At 44.3% G+C, this 18,142-nt stretch overlaps 2 protein-coding genes across 4 annotated transcripts in view; one reads left to right on the forward strand and one right to left on the reverse strand.

Annotated features, from left to right (window-relative positions):
• The window catches only part of FBXO11 (F-box protein 11), a 79,278-nt gene extending 77,937 nt beyond the window's left edge, over positions 1 to 1,341 (forward strand). For both annotated transcript variants that reach the window (XM_082049338.1, XM_082049339.1), the window contains exon 23: positions 8 to 1,341. In XM_082049338.1, coding sequence (XP_081905464.1) covers positions 8 to 137 — 130 coding nt within the window. In that variant the 3' untranslated portion in view covers positions 138 to 1,341. The remainder of the gene's footprint in view (positions 1 to 7) is intronic.
• Positions 1,308 to 16,497, reverse strand: MSH6 (mutS homolog 6). 2 transcript variants are annotated; one of them, XM_082049337.1, is made up of 10 exons: positions 16,196 to 16,497; positions 14,562 to 14,764; positions 11,730 to 11,899; positions 7,721 to 10,262; positions 6,144 to 6,409; positions 5,465 to 5,582; positions 3,217 to 3,306; positions 2,344 to 2,498; positions 1,973 to 2,172; positions 1,308 to 1,477 (listed from the first exon to the last, which is right to left on the reverse strand). In XM_082049337.1, the coding sequence occupies exons 1-10, from the start codon at positions 16,459 to 16,461 to the stop codon at positions 1,396 to 1,398; spliced, it is 4,092 nt and encodes a 1,363-aa protein (XP_081905463.1). In that variant the 5' UTR covers positions 16,462 to 16,497; the 3' UTR covers positions 1,308 to 1,395. The 2 variants fall into 2 exon arrangements, with proteins under 2 accessions (XP_081905463.1, XP_081905462.1); XM_082049336.1 differs by having other exon boundaries at positions 7,721 to 10,265.
• Positions 16,498 to 18,142: the final 1,645 nt, after the last annotated feature.

Genomic DNA, 18,142 nt, shown 5'->3' on the forward strand with positions numbered 1-18,142 from the left:
CTCCTAGGTTTTTCTGTGACTGTGGTGCTGGAACACTGTCTAACCCCTGTACGCTTGCTGGAGAACCTACACATGATACAGATACACTATATGACTCTGCTCCACCTATAGAATCTAATACATTGCAGCACAACTGAATTCCTTTCAGAAAGAAAGTCCTGCCATTCTAATATCATAACTGTTAAAACTTTTTTTTTGGAGGAAGTTATACTTGCCCATTTCTGCAGAAAGAGACTGTATTAAAGCGGATGTGTGAGGTGTTGACACTATGGAGCTCAACCTACCAAAAAAGAAAGTGGCAATATGTTGACTCAGGATAACAGAACTGGGCGTTTTAGCATTACTGTGTAAACAAAGACTTTGAAGGGACAGAAGTGAAGAAAAATAAGCTGCAATTTTGTACAGATACCAACTTCTGAAAGCTGGTGTTTTTACAAGTAGCATTGAAACGCAGTCCAATTTGCAGTAGTACTATTCTGTAGACGAGCAGCATTCTTTGTTGCTGCCTTTATGGACATGGGTACCAATTGCTTTTGTAACATGGTAAAAAATGTGAGCTAGCACTTCTGCATTTCTTTTGATTTTTTTTAACATTTATTCAGATTGAGAAATATGATTTTAATGCTTTAATCTCATGTAGTTTGTTTCTAATTTCAAGCAAAAAAATCTTATTGTACTTGAATGTGTCCTGTTTTGTTAGCACACCTAGACTTGCTGTAACTGTACTCATGTCCCAGTATGTACGTTCTTTCTATGAAAGAGAAAACACTAATCTTAAATTATATCCAGCAATTTTTCTGGTGTCCTCTGAAGTTAGAATAATCTCCTTCCCTGCCCCAGCAATAGTCTGTACTCAAACCACCCTAACAAAAAAAGCGAGTGTTTTAATGAGACTTCCTAGACTCTAATGCACTATAAAACAAAGTACCCATGTAACTAAGTTTTGTGAATGAAATTTTACTATGTTTTAAAGTACACAGTAGAAAGTCTCCTCAAAACAGTCTTGTACTTTACTCTGTTCATAGTTTTTTTTGAACAGTCTGGACATTACTTATGTAACCTGCTGGAAATCACAGCAATTTCCTGCTCTAATGAAGCTGAGACAAGTATATATACAGCCCTATACAGTTTCATAGCTTTTTTCCATTTATGTGTATTGGTGACAGTGGGTAATCAACAGCCTGAAAGTGTATGCATGTACCATAACATCTAGACTTAATATATTGTGGAGTACTCAATAACCATTATGTAGAGGGTAGGTAAGAATTAAAGGGTTTAATTTCCTAGGAAAGACAATGGAAAAATGGTCATTTTTAAAAAATAAAGTTTATTAGATCATAACGTTGTCTGATACCACCTTTTTGAGAAACAGCCAGTACAAAAACACTTGTGTTCTTAAAGATGGTTGATCATAGCGGTGAGTTTCTGAACAGCATTTGCGTCGCTTGCTGCACCATCCACCACCTGGCACAGATACCTAAGGGAAATAACGAAGTCAGCAAAGCCCAACCTTCCTGTTCTTGCACAGCTTCAGCAGACAGAGATGCCATTTTGTGCATGGTGTAGAAGCTGCCAGGAGCTGTCACTGCCTGATGGGGCAGCAGCCAGGGCCTCCAGTATGACTGTGACACCCTCCAGCGCCCCCAGTGGCATTGGGCTTCTTCACACATTCCCTCTGCTTGGCTCAGCTAGCCTAGCACCTCTCTACACATTAAGCTCTCAGCACTAGAGACTAGCACAGTGAAGTGACCCAAGGCTTAAAATACCACCTTACTGATTAAATCTGCCATCTTAGAGTCAGGCTTTAGTACTTCTTTCCCTCACTGCATGTGAGGTGTATCTGATATTCACAAAAGCAGTTTTAACTTCCCCCTCTGCTGGGGAGACTATGAGCAAAAGCCTCTGCCCAAACTTTAAAATGGATGCCTGGTGAGCAATGTGCAAGTTAAAAATGGAAAAACCAAGGTCTTACCTAAATATTCTCAGTGAAATGGTTGCTTTTTCAAACTCTTTTGCTTTTCTGTGCCCCTTCTGAATAACCTCCTCTGGAATATCAGCCAGCCTTGCTGCATTGAAGCCATAGCTCTTTGGACACGCTCCTTCAATAAACTTATACAGGAACGTAATTGTTTCCTGGCTGGGATCTTCACTCTCGTTTTCAACCATGCATGCCTAGAAAGCATAAGTTATGAGTTAGGGTATGTACTGCTTGCTTACAAATGCATGGAGAAACATCACATTCTTTTCTCAGGATGCCTCTGTGACTGGGCAGCAGAAAAGCACGCACAGCAGGAGCTCTGTCAGCCACAGGGACAAATCCTGTGCGTTACAGCTTATACACACCATGTGTCCCAGGCGCACAGCCCCGTTGTGCGAGTAATCCTCCACCAGCGAGTGGTAATGCGTGGAGAACAGAGTCCGGCACCGGATTCGCTCCGCGAGTTCTTTCACAACTGCACTCGCTATGGCTGTTCCATCAAAAGTAGCTGTGCCTCTGCCTGGAGGAGAAATTGGGAAGCAAAAGACAAATGCAATGCATTGCTTGCCGTGTGTCAATGTGGATTGTTTGTGTTTCTCCCTCCTTGCTACGTGGAAGATTGACGCACAGCAGTGAGGAACCAGAGCCACCAGCCCCAGGGCCAAGCGACCTCAGTATTTGCCTTCTGACAATCACACTTCTGCACTGCAGGGAAAGACAAAACACAAACCCACAAAACCACACATTTCTGCTCTCTTGGGACTTGCTACTGGTTTGCTGCAAGTAATTATGCAAAGGAGAGCAGGAAAACTCTGCTAGAAATAGGCTATTAATCATTGGGGGTGGGGTGGGTACTGTATTAGTTGCCCGGGCACCTAAAAAATATATGGGTTAGAGCAGGGGTGTCAAACTGATTTTCCCCAGGGGCCACATCAGCCTCACAGCTGCCTTCAAAGGGCCGAATGTAATTTTAGGACTGTATGGATGTAACTACTGCATTTATACAGTCCTAAAATTACATTCAGCCCTTTGAAGGCAACCACGAGGCTGTTGTGGCCCCCAGGGAAAATGATTTTGACACCCCTGCTTTAGAGAGATTTACATATACTAACCAGTCAAACATTAGAAACATTTTAAGATCAAGTTACCCCTGTGTACTTGGTTGCCATTTAGACAACCCAACACCTAGTCTTGAATCTGAAATTTAATTTCCATCTATTACAAAACAGGCTCGTTACCCAGTTCATCCACAAGAACAAGGGAGTGCTCTGTTGCATGCTGGAGAATGCTGGAAGTCTCACTCAACTCAACGAAGAAGGTACTTTCGCCTTTAAAAGGAAAAAAAGAGCCATGAAGTATTAGTCAAATATCTGTATAGCACAACCAAAACTCCATTTAATCTGTAGTTGGGCCTCAGTCGAGCTAAAAATGAAGCTTGACAGCAATGAACAAAAATATAAAGCTTCTTTACAGCATGGAAGCGGTGAGGTTCCATTTGCTAGAAAAAACAGGGTTTGGTTGCTTAATAATACAGACATGGACACAAGTACAACCAATTGAGTAAATAATTTCAGGGCCACCTTATGTGTCTACCTTCAATAGCAGGTGAGATGTACCTGCTGGACAAAACCAGGGGCACAAAGGGGACAAGATGGGGAGAAATCTTTTGCCCTGTCTCTTAAACACAGGCCTAAGGTGTGCAGCTTTTCTGTATGAAAAAGCAAACAGAAAATCTTTTAAAAAAACCCAAGACACTGGACTTATTGGTTTGGTTGTTGATGTCATAAGGTAATTAATTATTCAGATAATTAAGGCTGTGCTCATATGTACTCTACTTAAGTATAATGAAATATACTGCTGATGAGGACTGAACATCTTACAGGATTCCCAGCAACCCAGATAACACAACGCCTGAAATTTAGACCTGAAATTGGTTTTTAGCAGCTTACAAGCAGAAGTACACAATTATTCAGACCCTTGCATGTGATAAATCAACAGGTATGAAGTCCAGATTTACTACTTCTTTGTAGGGTTCATTCCAAATAATCACATGCAGCAGCAGTGACTGTAATTTCAGAACAGACAAGTATTTACTACCTGTACTCGCGCTGCACGAGCACTGCTGTGTTCTAACAAGTTTTTTTCAACGTGAACTATTAAGCAGTGTCCAGCAAACCTGTTTTTCTCTATTTATTTAAAGATATTTCCAGGATTGGAGAAGTTTTCAACAATGTTTGGGAATAACCATCTATTCACTTCAGAAAATAAACCCCTAAAACATCACAGGCAATTTAAAAACGATATTACTTAAAATTTACTTCACGAAAGTCCTGTTGACATCCATTACAAAATTCCTGCCATGGAACAACTTTCACTGTGTTTTCATTTCTACACAGTGTGGAAACTAATGTATCAAGAACATATTTCAAAGCTCGTTTTGCTGTGCAGCATTCAGCCTGTGAAATGCTAAAACATTTGTGCAGATATTTGGAAAAGAACAACTCTCAGCTGATAGAAAAAATAAAACCTGGAAACGCTGCCTTTTTCTAGACCACCTCTACCCTGCAGAAAGGGGAGTTTTTATTTCTACCATAAGCACCTTAGTGCTCTTCCACTCTTAAGACTTTTGTACTTAAACTAAATGGAAAATAGCTGGGCAAAGAAAGCCTTAATGAAATTCTCTAGCTGCAAAGAAAAGCCTTGATTTGGGGAAGTGTAAATATTTTTTTTAATTAAGAACTCAGAATGATTCATTTCCAAATTCCTTCTGTGCAACAAGTTCAGTCGACTTGATTCCTTTCATATCCACTGACCCACATTTTCCAGCAGAAAGACAACAAAAAATCTGTACCCTCCCTAAATGAGTTGTGATACTACTCTTATTAACACCAAAAAATACTTTGTTTTTCTAGTCCCGTGACACTTTGCCTCCCATGACAGGCAGACTTTCCCATTTCAGTTGTGTCATCCTCCACTTCTGTCTTCCTCTCCACGGAATAAATAAAATACTCCAAATATTCAACTACTGCTTCCAAGAAGGAAGCCTGCCCCTCTGAAGAAATCGGATTTCAGACATGAGGCGGGGGTTGCGATTGAAACAAGGGAGCTCTGGTCCTTGCGAGAAGGTACAAAAACAACTCTGCAACAGCCACCCGTGTCCTATTCCAGAACACTTGCAAGAAGATACACAATCAGCTGTACAATATCCAAAGAGATATTCCTCAGACTTGTATCCAGCTGGAAGGCAGGCTTTTAATGTTAAAATTCATTAAAAAGTGATCCTATGTGTCTGTCAGAAATAGTGGAGTACAAGCATATCGAACAAATCGAGCATATCCTGTTTGAACAACGAGAGACAACAAATTACTTGCCCAGCTCTCCCTGAGAAATCAGCAGACTGTCCCTCTCTGACCTGCCACTCGAAGCAACAAAACGAACTCCCTCAGTGGCAACAGCGCTTTGGACGGCTGGATTTCAGAAACTCACCTGACATAATTCTGTCTGAGGCGCCAAGCCTGGTAAATACTCTGTCAATCGGCGTAAGCCTGCAGACTTCAGCAGGTACATAGCATCCCAGTTGAGCCATTATAACCAGTAGACCAGCCTGTGGAACAAATATTAAAAACATGTAAATATTTACTACATGCTTGGAGCTTCAGTTCCACACACAGAACGAGGGAATGGAACTTTATTTCCCCTAAAACAAAGGCTAGAGTACATAAAGCTTCCTACTGTTTTAGCAGCTCCAGGCTGCAGCATCACAATCTCAAGTAGGACTGACCTACTCTGAAAGCTTCAACACACCAGTTACCACAGCAAACTCCCTCTTGCTATTTTCATCTTGTTCAACCTGCAGAAGCATCTTTTCCCAGATGATGCCAAGTCCTGGATAAGAAACTCTACCCCTTTTTCCCAACTATCTCTCGTAAGAGAAATACAACCTGTTCCTCACTAAAACAAGTGAAAGTAGAAAATCTCCTATCCAGACATGGGCATTTTCTACCAGATTACACTTTGTCTTTACAGTGTAGTTGCTGTGCAGTGCTGCACACCCTGAAGGCCACTGCTGGGACCTGCTTTAACATTTAGAGTCAGTCATGTAATTCCCGTATGCAAAACACAGAGATGCTCTGGAACATCTGATCTTATATAGATGCTCAATCACCTGTCTCATGAGTGTAGATTTGCCACCCATATTCGGGCCAGTTACAAGCACACAGGAAGCTTCACTACCGCTTTCTTCATCTTTGCTGCCTATCACGATGTCATTAGGAATAAAATCGTCCCCAAAGAAAGTTTTTGTAATGCACGGATGGCGTGAATTTTTAAGTTCCAGGAAGGGAGGAGCACTATCCACAGGCAGTAGAATTACAGGTCGGCACAGTGGTCCATCACCATCTTGACTGTAGTTAGCAAGGGACATCAAGACATCTATAAGATTAAGAGAAATTCCAGTAAGCGACGCTTTCACCTTTTTATATTCATTCACTGGAATGCGTTTACTCATCAAACAGCATTTTTGTGAACACAATTTTCTATTTCCATTCCATCTTCCTGTTAAGGAAAACATCCAAGTAGTACTCCAGAAGAACAAACAAAAGGTGTGAATATTCACAATGTCTTTCCTCATTCCTTCCAGATTTCTACTGATGTCGGATTAAAAATCCTCCTCTCTACAGTTTAAAGGTCTTTAAAATCTGCATTGTTTCACTCCAAAAGCTATTTTTTTAATGTACATGTATAAAATGCTTCATTGCAATTTTTTTTTTATTTGGAACAAGAGGAAATCAGCCTTTCTGACAGTGAATGACTTTGTTAAGAATCGTAATACTGCTTGAAAGTTGCCAGAGTGAATTTATCTAAATATTAAAATTACTTTGGCCTAGCAGAAAGCAGCAGCACTCCCTCCCTCAATTAGCCTCGCTCTAAGGATCTAAACCGATTACCTACAAAATGAGACCATGTTATGCGATTTTAGAGCCTTTATGTACGCGTATTACAGCTGAGCCCTCTCAGCTGACATCAGGGTGGTGTGGCTCATGTAAGGGCTTCCCAGCTCTCCCAGCTCCCTCCGAAAATCAGTTCCTAGTGAAAATCACTGCCCGCCTGTCCTCCCCTGTCTGCCCCGCGGGCATTCAGAGAGCGCTCTCATTTGTCCCCAGAACAAAGGAAAATTCACAGTGCCAGAGTACGCTGGTCCTGAGAAGGGAATAAAGAGACTGTTCTACCCCAGAAATTTAAGGAAGATTTGGGGAAGTCTTCCTACTAGACTACTTCCTTCAATACAGTGAAAATGATCACTTTATTGTTTTTAAAGGCTGCTGAGAAAGCACTCTGCTCAGATGGAAAGGAGATGACTAGCAGGTTAGATTTTCACACCTCCACCTGCATCACTGCCTTCATTTAATAAAAAGCTGCTAATCTTTATGTGAGAATCCGGGAAGCAGTGAGAGACCCACCAGGCTATGCTGAACTGTGGGAAACACTCAGCTGCACACCCACAAATCACACGGCAGGAATGAAGAAAGAGCTTGCAAACATCAAGACCCAGCAATTCTTCTGCCATTTACCAACAGGAAGGAAACAAGTGATCACTGTTAATTATCAACGCTGTTATCACAACTGGAGTTTTTAAACTACAAATTGAGAGCTCGCAACGAGCCTTATTTGCTTCTCCAGATGAGATTTCATAATTTACTATGCAAGGGTATCTTTACTGTATGTCAGAAGAAAACCTCTCACCTAACACAGCAATGCATTCCACAGCCGTCTGCCAGTCCTTGCTGTTTTGGTCGAAGTTGTAGAACAAACGCCTCATACAGTCTTTGAGTGCTGCATCTCTGCGCTCCTCGGCGTTCACCATTGCAGCCAGCATCCTCTCGATCTCCTTGGTCCAGTAACGTTTATATCCCTTCCTGCTTGACTTCAACTCGTATTCCTCAGGCAGGTTACGCGATATTACACTTTCCGGTATTTCCATTTGGTATCTGTTTTTGCCTGCCCCCCAGTACAGCACGGATTTGAACCCAAGCAGTTTGCGTTGCTTGTCCAGGTACTTGTGAAGATCTTCCTCAACAGCTTTAATATCCTGTAGTGCTTTATCATAATCAGGGTCAAACCCCGCCTTTGGAGTAATCACTCCTGTCTTTCGAGCCTGGTTATGATCAAAAGCAGTATCCCATCTTTTAAGCTCTGCGCTCAAATCTGGGAAGCGGCCGTCTGGATTTTTGGCTTTGCGGGTGACCAGCTGCTTGAGGACTTTAGATTTGAAGTCACTGGCAACTTCTTCCATGACATCGACAATTTCATTCATTACTTTAAACCCCTCCAGCGCAGACAAAAAGTCAGCAATTTTTTTTTTGCTGTATTTGATTTCTTCGTAAAAGACGGCCCTGCTGTCAGGATGGTTCTGACTTTTAAGTGGCGATCCAATACTATGGATTTTGCTGAGCAGCCTTTCGAGGTCAGGAAGTTTCTTCAGGTGCTCACTAACTTCAGACATTTTATGTGGCACCGCCAGAAGGTCCTCAACAGCATCTAAACGATCGTTGATGGATTTAGGGTTACAAAGCGGAGCGCAGAGCCACTGTTTCAGCAGTCGCTTCCCAAACGGCGTACAACACGAGTCAATCCTTTCCAGTAAAGTACCTTCTGTGGTTCCGTTGGTCCCGTTCTGCAGGACTTCCAAGTTCATCAGGGTGACTCCATCCAGCACCATCCGCTGGTCAGTTTTGACAAAGAAACTACGGGAACTAATGGTTTTGGCAGTATCGATATCCACGGGGACGTACTCCTCGAAGTTTGCCAGCGATAACAGCTCCTGATCAATCAGACATTTTTTGAGATAGAAGACACAGCCCCCAAGAGCCGACAAAGCTAATTCACTGTTTTCACCAGGAGTTAATCCCAGCGAGTCACTCTCCGAAGTCAGAGATTTGATGACAGAGGGCAGAGAACATCCATTTTCAGAGTTCTGTTTCTCCTTGAAATATTCTTCTTCGAGAAGGACTTTTAGTGTTTTAGATGCATTCCAGAACTGGGAACCAGAGATCAGCCCTTCCTGAAAGCAGGAAACAAGTGAGCCCTTCAGTATCTTCTGCGTGTCCACAGACAGGTTCCCCTTCTCATACAGCACCTGCACAGGAGTGTAATGTGCTACTAATGTCCTAAACCTCGAACAGTGCCGGTCATCTGAGAACTGGCCGACATGAAACTTCCCCACCGACGTGTCAACAAAGCAGACCCCATAAACACGCTGTCCAGAGGACTCTTCTTTTTCCTTAACGCACAGAAGGTATTTGCTATGGTTCTCGGAGGGATCACAGTCCAGAATGCTGTAAGTCTGGGTTCCTTTGGTGATGATTCTGCATATTTCTCGGCGTACAACCTTGTCAAATTTTGTTGGGTGTGCCATTGACTTGCAGCGCGCTTCCATCATTTCAGGAGTTTCTGTTTGCTCAACACGGGCTACCTTGTAGCCTTTCTGCACTAGAACATCCGAGAACCTGCCAAACGCAGTTTCTGGAAAACCTGAATGAGCCCAAGTACCCTTCATGAAGATCAGGCCCAACTCATTCACACCAATGACTGCATCCATATGATACAACTCATAGAATTTTCCAACTTTGTAGCAAATCACAGCGTCAAAGTTTTGGCTTTTCAGCTGCCACCACCTCCGCATTCCTGGTGTACACTTGTTGAGATAGTCCTCAGGTACATACAGAGTACACGGGTCATAAGCGGGGTCATTCTGCCGTCTCCTGTGTGCATCCTTCTTTTTCCCCTCCTGCAGCCACTCGAGCTTTTCGTGTTCCCACACGGCAAAGCCACTGCTGCCTCCACTGCAAGCATTTGCTTGAGATTCAAAACTGTCAGGCGCTGCAAATGATGTCAGCTTAGACTTGGCTTCCAAAGAAACTGGCGCTGCTCTCTTGAGCGTTTCAGAGCGTTCATTTTCTAAGCTACTCCTTTTAGCGGGCTTGCTTATCTCTCTTCTCTTTCGTTTAGAAGGGACTTTTACGGGACTTTCTGCGACACTCTCTTCATCTGTCTCTGTGTTGGTAGATTCATTTTCATCCACCCCACTACTAGCTTCCTCACTGCTTGCTGCTTCTTTCACATCAGGCTTGAACTCCGCATCAGAGCCATCATGATCGCTGTCAGAATCCAACACTCTTCTCCTTTTGGCTTTTATGGCACTTTCCCTGTTCATGACTCGCTTATTGCTCTTCACGTCCTCCTCGCTATTGCCGTCATCGCTGTTGCCTGATGCACTTTCACTCATCTGCTGGAAAGAGAAATAATTTTACCTTTAGAAAATTCTGGCTACAAAACAAAGCATCGCTGCTGCAAAAAGAAGTGCAAAAACGTGCAATAACGCAGTAGCTATTCTGCTTCAAGCAAGAGACAGCAGAGCCACAGCCAATTCTGTTTACTTTCAAATACTTTTTTTCTGGGTAATGAACTGCTACCAGCGAGTGAGCCAGTGGCATAATTAATCCTCTTTGTATTCTTTACAGCCTCATTCATTACTTTGCATAAGTGATACTGATGAACAAAACATTTAAACTAGACAGAAGGAATATGGTACAAGAAATTCAGCACAAAAGAGAAACGCCTCCATAAGCTCTGTGCTGTAATTTTTTCTCCTACTGACCTATGTCAGAAATGTGACTGCGTTTTGCAGCCTGTTTAGTACTAGCCTTGTGTGAATTTTGTCCCCTGCCCCCTCTCCCCCTTTTTTTTTAAACTACCTATTTCCACCTACGCCATACTAACTTATAGTAACCTTCAAGAACATCACACACGTGTAGGAGAAAGAAACAAAACTCCAGTATTTGCCTTTTCAGCCTGAAACTTGAAGAACTCCAGCACCAGTGCTGGAGAGAAACCGCAGCGGAGGGGCTGCAATGAGTACAAAGTGCTGGCACCCACTGTCCTGTTGCCTCAAACGTGACACCATGCTTGGAGTGGCACCTGTCCCTCAGAGCAACGTCACACTGGACAAAGAGTAGATGGGCCATGGTGACAGCAGATAAGGAAAACAACTGTCCCACTGCCTGCTTCCTCGCGCCATTCCTTTCCAAAGGAATCTGTTCCAATGCACATGATGCTATGAAATAATATTTGAATCATTCACAATATGTGAATACAATAGAATAAAAGATCTCATTTTAGTTACCCCCCCCAACAGGTTAGTGTTAACAGTACAAGAACTTGTATTCTAGTGCTGCTCTACAAGATGAGAGCAGGCTCCAAAAATCCAATTTTACACCTTAAGACAGGCACTCAGAAAGTTAGACATGTCTACATTACAACAAATGAAAGCTCCAGATTAAGAACTAGGGGGAACTTGGAATACGAATAGCAGATAGAGAAGATAAAAAGATGCACCAGAAAAAAGAGAGTACTTTATGAGCGAGTAAGTGGGACACCTGGGCTAACCAGGAGTAATCAATGAAGAGATGGTATACATATTAGAGAAAGTAAGTAATTTCTGAGGTCAGTCCTTACTATACAGAACACCAGCGAAACTAGACTTGTCTTTCCAACTAGAAAGAGACCAGTGTATGACCAAACAACACAGAAGCAGAACAAAAAAAAAGACAAAGGGATACATATGCATGCACGATTAAAGAGCTGTGATGACTGTACCAGAGAACTGCAGGATATTCCATGCTTATCAGCAAGAGAGAGCTTCTGAGTTCTAGCACTATTTCTGAAAATGACAGCAAGTAGGAAAAATTTTTACCTCCACTTCTTCCTCCTCCTCACTGTCTGATGGTTCATTGCATACTGCCAGTTCAAGCCGCTGAGTCTTATCTTTACTCATTGCATCATCTGCTAGCACCATGGCTTTTTTGATTTCAGGCTTTGTGCTATAAAACATACCTCCCTTCAGCGTCTCCCCATCTGATGAACCTGTAAAACCGCAAATAACTGGTCAGAAACTGAAGTTAGTCTAGTATTTAGTCAGTCCTTTAGTTGGGGTTCATACTTCCCTTTTAAATGTATTCAGACATCTAGTATAATCACCTAACATTCTGTGTTGTTATCAGTTATTCCCACCACGTCTTAAACATAGCAACCCATCACTCATTCAGCCTGACAAACTACCCTGAGAGAAAGTCTCAACACTCACAAATTAAATGCTCACCTAGGACATAAACACTTGAAGAATTGCTTCTATTTCTGTAACTCATTACCACATCTGAATACTTCTAAGCTAAACTCTAAACACCCTCACACTAACTATAGTCACTATGGAAAAGCAACACTCTACACTAGCAGTGCAGCAGACCTGAGACCACTTGTCTATTTTAGTAACAACAGGTAAGTTCAACCGTAAAGGTATCTTCAAGTTATGGGAATCAGTCATCTGTGACACAAACTTCCTGGCTAAAGCTCTGCTGGCCACTCACACTGCTCCTGCAAGCGCAGAACAGCCTCAACACCCAACGCCGATTAGCTGGCCATTAATCACGCTGGCAATTTACCCTGACACCGCAAGGTATCAAGCAAAGCCCACTATAAATAACCTCACCATTCCCTTATCCTCTTTCGTATCCCTTGAGCAACGCAGTTCCTCGTTCCACTACCTGTAAACAAAGATGAAACCAAAGCCAACCAACTTACAGACTGATTTTCTAGAAAGGATCCCCAAAGGTGCTGAGATTCACCTTAATGCCATGCTCAAAAAGTAAATAGAATAATAATGGAATAACGGAATGGAATAAAAATGGAACAATCTTCAGCTTGGGGAAAGAAAGCAGGGGGAGATAAGAGTATGCTGTAGATGGGGAAGGGCGATCCCTTTTTCTGCTCTTCTAAGTTTAGCTGTCTGCATGCTACAGTACAATCTGCTTGACAGGTTCTTACACCTGCTCCTGTGAATCCCTCCACAAGCTGCTTGGAACTGAACCTTCAGCTCCAAGTCAGCAGCAGACAAAAGGCAGACGACTTGTGGGTTGCCCACTACCGCAGAAACAAGCCAAACAGAATTCTTCCTCACATTCATTGCTCTGAGCTGGCAGTAGCAAAGCACAGAGTTACAAGTAGCTGCTTCCACAGCACAAGTGCAACACGTTAACAAACCAGATCTCCACCTTAGTTTCGCAAATGGCGGTGAGACAATCTAAAAATATTTTGCATTTAATGTTGACAATTTAACAGTGGAAGGAGAAAAATCTCATCATATAATTTAACTGCATACTCAAGTGTGCAACACGTGCATATTCACTTAACCAACTGGTATGTAACACGCTGCTTGCACGCTCACTGCTAGAGCCCTGCACTCTCCATACTCACCCAGTTAAAAAATAACACAATATAAGAAGCTTCTCCATTTTCCTACCACATTCTTAACACATTTTCTTAACCACATTCCTTGTTTCTGTGCTTAAACATTTTAAATACTTTTTTTTTTTTCAGTTTTCTTTAGTAAAAAGATCGATTCTCCTTACCTATATTTGCCTCTAAGTGCAACTTCAAGCTGCTAAAATATACTTGATTCTTTTAAAATACCTTCAGGAAAGATACATATAAACCATATAAACTTGCATAAAATTATCCTAATGCTTATGGTAATAATATTGCCCTTTAAATTTAAAACTAACTGGCTTAAGTGCAGCACACTGAAGTATAAATAAGCCAAAACAAGATAACTACATGATCCCGAGACGGAACTCAAACTTGTAAAAGGGAAGAAACAGTTTAGATTCAGTTGTTTCACTGACATCATAAGCAAATCCTACAGTGTATCAAAAATACCATATTAGAACCAAAATACTTTTTTGTCTAACAAGACAGCTTTCAGCAACATGATTTACACCTGACAGTGTACAGACAATGATTTACAGTTTCCAGCAACAGTGACATTATACAATGAGTAGAAACCAGATCATAACTATTAGTAAATTGAGATATGTTATGCAAAATGTTGTTTTAATTCTTGATTACATTTGGTTTTCATTAGTTAGTCAAGTCATTTCTTCAAGATAAACACCAACCCTGCTCTGTAACTACAAGCACTACCCTAACAAGAGCTCTGAATTCTCACGTAATACATTTTATTAATCAAAACGTACTGCATTGTTTAAAAGAAATAACTAAGATAACACCACAGCAGAATTCATTTAACACCCTGTGCCAAGTCTTTTGATTCTGGACAAACTGCAGTTCCTAAATACCCGCTTAAAACCTGGGGCTGACATTCCTAATATTTTAAAGGTATCAGGGCTAAAATTGAAATAGTGGATTTATGTTTTAGGTATTTTTATATTGATGAGAAAAATGAAGAAAAAAAACTAACACATAAGCAAGCTTTAGGTTTGCGTTCTAATCTAGTGAACAAGAGAGCTTAGTATTTTATCTTTAAAGAACTGCATAACCACTAACACACCTGTAACCCTCAAAAACTTGTTTTCTCTAACTCACAAAGTACAAAACGTGCTTCCCCACTCAATGCTAGTCTCTGTTTTGCTGCTTTTCACTATGGAGAATAACATACCCCATACTCCATGCCTATTTTTCCAAAACAAGTGGCATATTTCCATTTCAAAAAGTTTTATTGACATTCTCTTACCTTTATATGGCTTCAGATATTTAATACTGACCCAGCCCCTGGTAGGGCTGTCATCAAAAAACTGTACGTGGACACGAGTGGATTTCCCTTTTCCTCTGATGATTGTTCTTTCAGTCGGATGGTTGTAAATGAGACATGGCCACCAAGGATAACCTTCCATCTTGGCCCAGACCAGGTCACCAGGTGAATACTCGCAGGAGACACTGCAAAGACAACAGGTGTGTAATTTAAGGAACTTGAACATTTAGAAATCTCTCTTCATAAGCATAACTGCTCCCTACTTCTGAGTAGCTTGCCCTCTGAAGGAAGGCTCCTAGGTGGAGCACCCTGTATTATACCGTCTTCCTCTACCACCATCAATACTTCTCTTGAACAATGTTTAATCCAAGTTCTACTGGGTCCCCACAGAGTTTTATAGTCACAGAAGACTGGCTGAGGTTGGAAGGGAACTCTGGAGTTCATTTTGTCCCAACCTCCTGCCCCAGCAGGGCCACCTAGATCCAGGTATAACAAGATTCTTTGTTGATTTCTTAAGGGAGGGGGAGAGAGTAACTGGGTCCAACCAGATGGTAACTAAAAGATTGTGGACTACATATTATGAGTACTTGAGGTACTAGAGAGAGTTCAGAGAAGGGCAATGAAGCTGGTGAGGGGTGTGGAGCACAAGTCTGATGAGGAGCGGCTGAGGGAACTGGGGCTGTTCAGCCTGGAGAAAAGGAGGCTGAGGGGAGACCTGATCGCTGTCTGCAACTACCTGAAAGGAGGTTGTAGCATGGAGGGGCTTGGGCTCTTCTCCCAAGTAGCAAATGACAGGATGAGAGGAAATGGCCTCAAGTTGTACCAGAGGAGGTTTAGATTGGAAATTAGGACAAATTTCTCCACGGAAAGGGTTGTGAAGCACTGGAACAGGCTGCCCAGGGAAGTGGTTGAGTCACCATCCCTGGAGGTGTTTAAAGGACACATAGATGAGGTTCCTAGGGACATGGCTTAGAGCCAGAGTTAGGTTATGGCTGGACTCAATGATCTTGAGGGTCTCTTCCAACCACAATGACTAAGAATAGTCAACCTACATAACTAAGGCAAGTTTTCCTGTACAGACTAATTCTCAACATGGCACCTAAAGGAAAAGGGTCAGATTGCAAAAAAACCCTAAAGCTACACAAAATAAATTAATAAATAAACACCCTGTCACCAGTGTAAAGCACCTGATGCCGCTTTCACTTGCTGTCTCCTTCTCCCCCAAGGTTTCAGCCCAGCCACCCCCACGGGCTGCAGCCAAACCATCGCCGACACCCCCTCCATGGGGGTTCAAACACCTACCCCCACGACACAGAACACAAAGGGGCAATTCGGGGTATCAGAACGGGAAAAACCAAAGCTCAGAACCCCCCTGACCCGTGCCGGCATTACGCCGGTGGGGGCTCAGGCGCCCCCGCCCTGAGTCGGCCAACAGCGCGGGGCTCGCCGCAGCCCGCCCCCCGCCCCCGCGCCGGGAAGGCCGCTGACACCCGGGGGCGGGAACGGGGCGACACCGGCGCCCCGCGGGTTCCGCCCGCCCCGCCCCCTCCCCGCGGCCCGCGCGCGCTGCCGCTCCCGCCCCGCCCCCCGCGGCCTCGTCTCCCCCCGCCCGTCACCTTCGGGCCGCGCCGGCCCGTCCGCCCTTCTCTGCCGCCTCCGTGCGCCGGGCCGCGGCTCCGCCCGGCGCGCCGCCGCTCGGTGTGCCGTTGCTCGCCGGGCCGGGGGGGCTGGTGGCGGCCTCGCGGCCATTCTGCTCCCCAGAAGCACGGCGGCGGGTCCCCGCGCCGGCCTGCGGCGGGGCGGGTGCCGGTGCCGCCGCCGCCGGTGGCGGTGCCGGGGAGGCCTTGGTGAAGAAGCGGTGCAGGGTGCTCTGGCGCGACATGGCCACGGCGGGAAGCGCGGCCCGCCGCCAGCGCGCGCCAAATCCGCCCCCGAACGCCCCGCCCCTGGGCGTGGCCACCCCGCGGGCCCGCCCCCCGGCACGCGCTGCCCGCCGCCGCGGGGCCACGTGAGCGGCACTTGGGTGGTTCGGGTGTCGCCCGTGCCCGCCGGGCAGCCCGGACCGCGGCCGCGGAGGTTCTGCCCGAGCCCTTCCTGCCGAGGCCTCCGTGTTTGCCCGCCCTCCCTCTCCCCGCTGCCGGCACAGGGCCCGGCGCGCCTCAGGGCCTCCCGTGTGGCAGCTGCCTCCAGCAGCGAGGGCTGTCCGCACTGAGCACGGCCCGCGTAACCCTGCCCCGTGTCTGCAGTGAGCCTTCCCGCAGAAACATCCTCGGGGAAGGAGAGGCTGCGGCACCTGCACTGGAGCCGCGCTGGTGCCTCTGCAGCGCAGCGCGGGAGCAGCGGGAGGAGAAGCGCGGCCGGCTGCTGTCCCCGCCGCCAGGCTGCACCATGGTCCTTCCCAGCCGGCCTTGCTGGCACACGCACAGCAGAGCTGAGAAGAGGGCTTTATGACACGGTCTTCGCTTTCTCTCTAGTAAAATATAGAATTCTACTTGTTTTTCTTTCAGTCTCAGCAATGTAGGTTATAGAATAATTAAAATATGAAAACCTGAAATTGATAGGAGGCTATAAAAGATTATATTACTGAAAACATTATAAACAGTTCTATCCTCCCCCCTTTTTTCGAATACTCTTTTTTGAACAGAAAACCATAGGGAATTGTTAAGTGGCTGTAGTGCAGACTTTACGCTAAAATAATGGGATCTCTTCCTCTGCTCTTCTTACCATTTTTTTTTTTTTTTATATTCACAGGTGAGGCTATGTCCTTTAAAACAATTTTTTATGCATTAGAATACAATCCATTTCATGGTTCTTCACTGTTGTGTTAGAGTTAGGTTAGGTTATGATTGGACTCGATGATCCTGAGGGTCTCTTCCAACCAAAACGATTCTACGAGTCTAAAAATAAGAACTTATTTTTATCAGCATAAATTCAGAGAAAAATTACTTACTGTCACTAGGAGTCTGTTAGCATAGATTTTTCTTTCACTAAAATTGCCGTTTAATATTGCAAGCCAAAACCTCTCCCCCCGTTCAGCACAACTGTAGCCAAAGATGCCCCAGGCGCGCTCTCACCGCGAGCAAAACGTGGACCTGCAAGGTAGGGGTTTGGCCACCAGAGGTCACGCAAGCCCAAACGATACTGAAAGACTAAAAAGTATGTTCATTCTAAAATAATTTCTTCCGTTTAAGTCCAAAGCATAATTCCCGTTTAATCTATCATCTATTGCTTTCATAACTATCTGGTGCGTCCCCAGCTACACAGACCTCAAACTGAAGTAGAAAACCAGCTGCATATAGTTAGCTGAGAAAAGTCCGGGGGATTCACACAGAATCACAGAATGTTAGTGGTTGGAATGGACCTCAAAAGATCATCCAGTCCAGTCCCCCTGCCAGAGCAGGAACACCCAGATGAGGTTACACAGGAAGGTGTCCAGGTGGGTTTTGAATGTCTCCAGAGTAGGAGACTCCACAACCCCCTGGGCAGCCTGTTCCAGTGCTCTGGCACCCTCACTGAGAAGAACTTTCTTATACTTAAGTGGAACCTTGTGTGTTCCAGTTTGT

The sequence above is a fragment of the Streptopelia decaocto genome (genome assembly GCF_964273445.1).
Source record: "Streptopelia decaocto genome assembly, chromosome: 3".
In the NCBI taxonomy this organism is placed as follows: Eukaryota; Metazoa; Chordata; class Aves; order Columbiformes; family Columbidae; genus Streptopelia; species Streptopelia decaocto.

What these genes read in the sequence shown, in the direction of transcription:
- MSH6 (XM_082049336.1), bottom strand. Translation starts at nt 16,461, where the DNA reads ATGTCGCGCCAGAGCACCCTGCACCGCTTCTTCACCAAGGCCTCCCCG. An exon ending in ATATCTGAAGCCATATAAAG is followed by an intron (nt 11,900 to 14,561) that starts GTAAGAGAATGT and finishes GCGGTTTTACAG; the next exon opens with GTTCATCAGATGGGGAGACG. An exon ending in ATTTCACTGAGAATATTTAG is followed by an intron (nt 1,478 to 1,972) that starts GTAAGACCTTGG and finishes TATTTCCCTTAG; the next exon opens with GTATCTGTGCCAGGTGGTGG.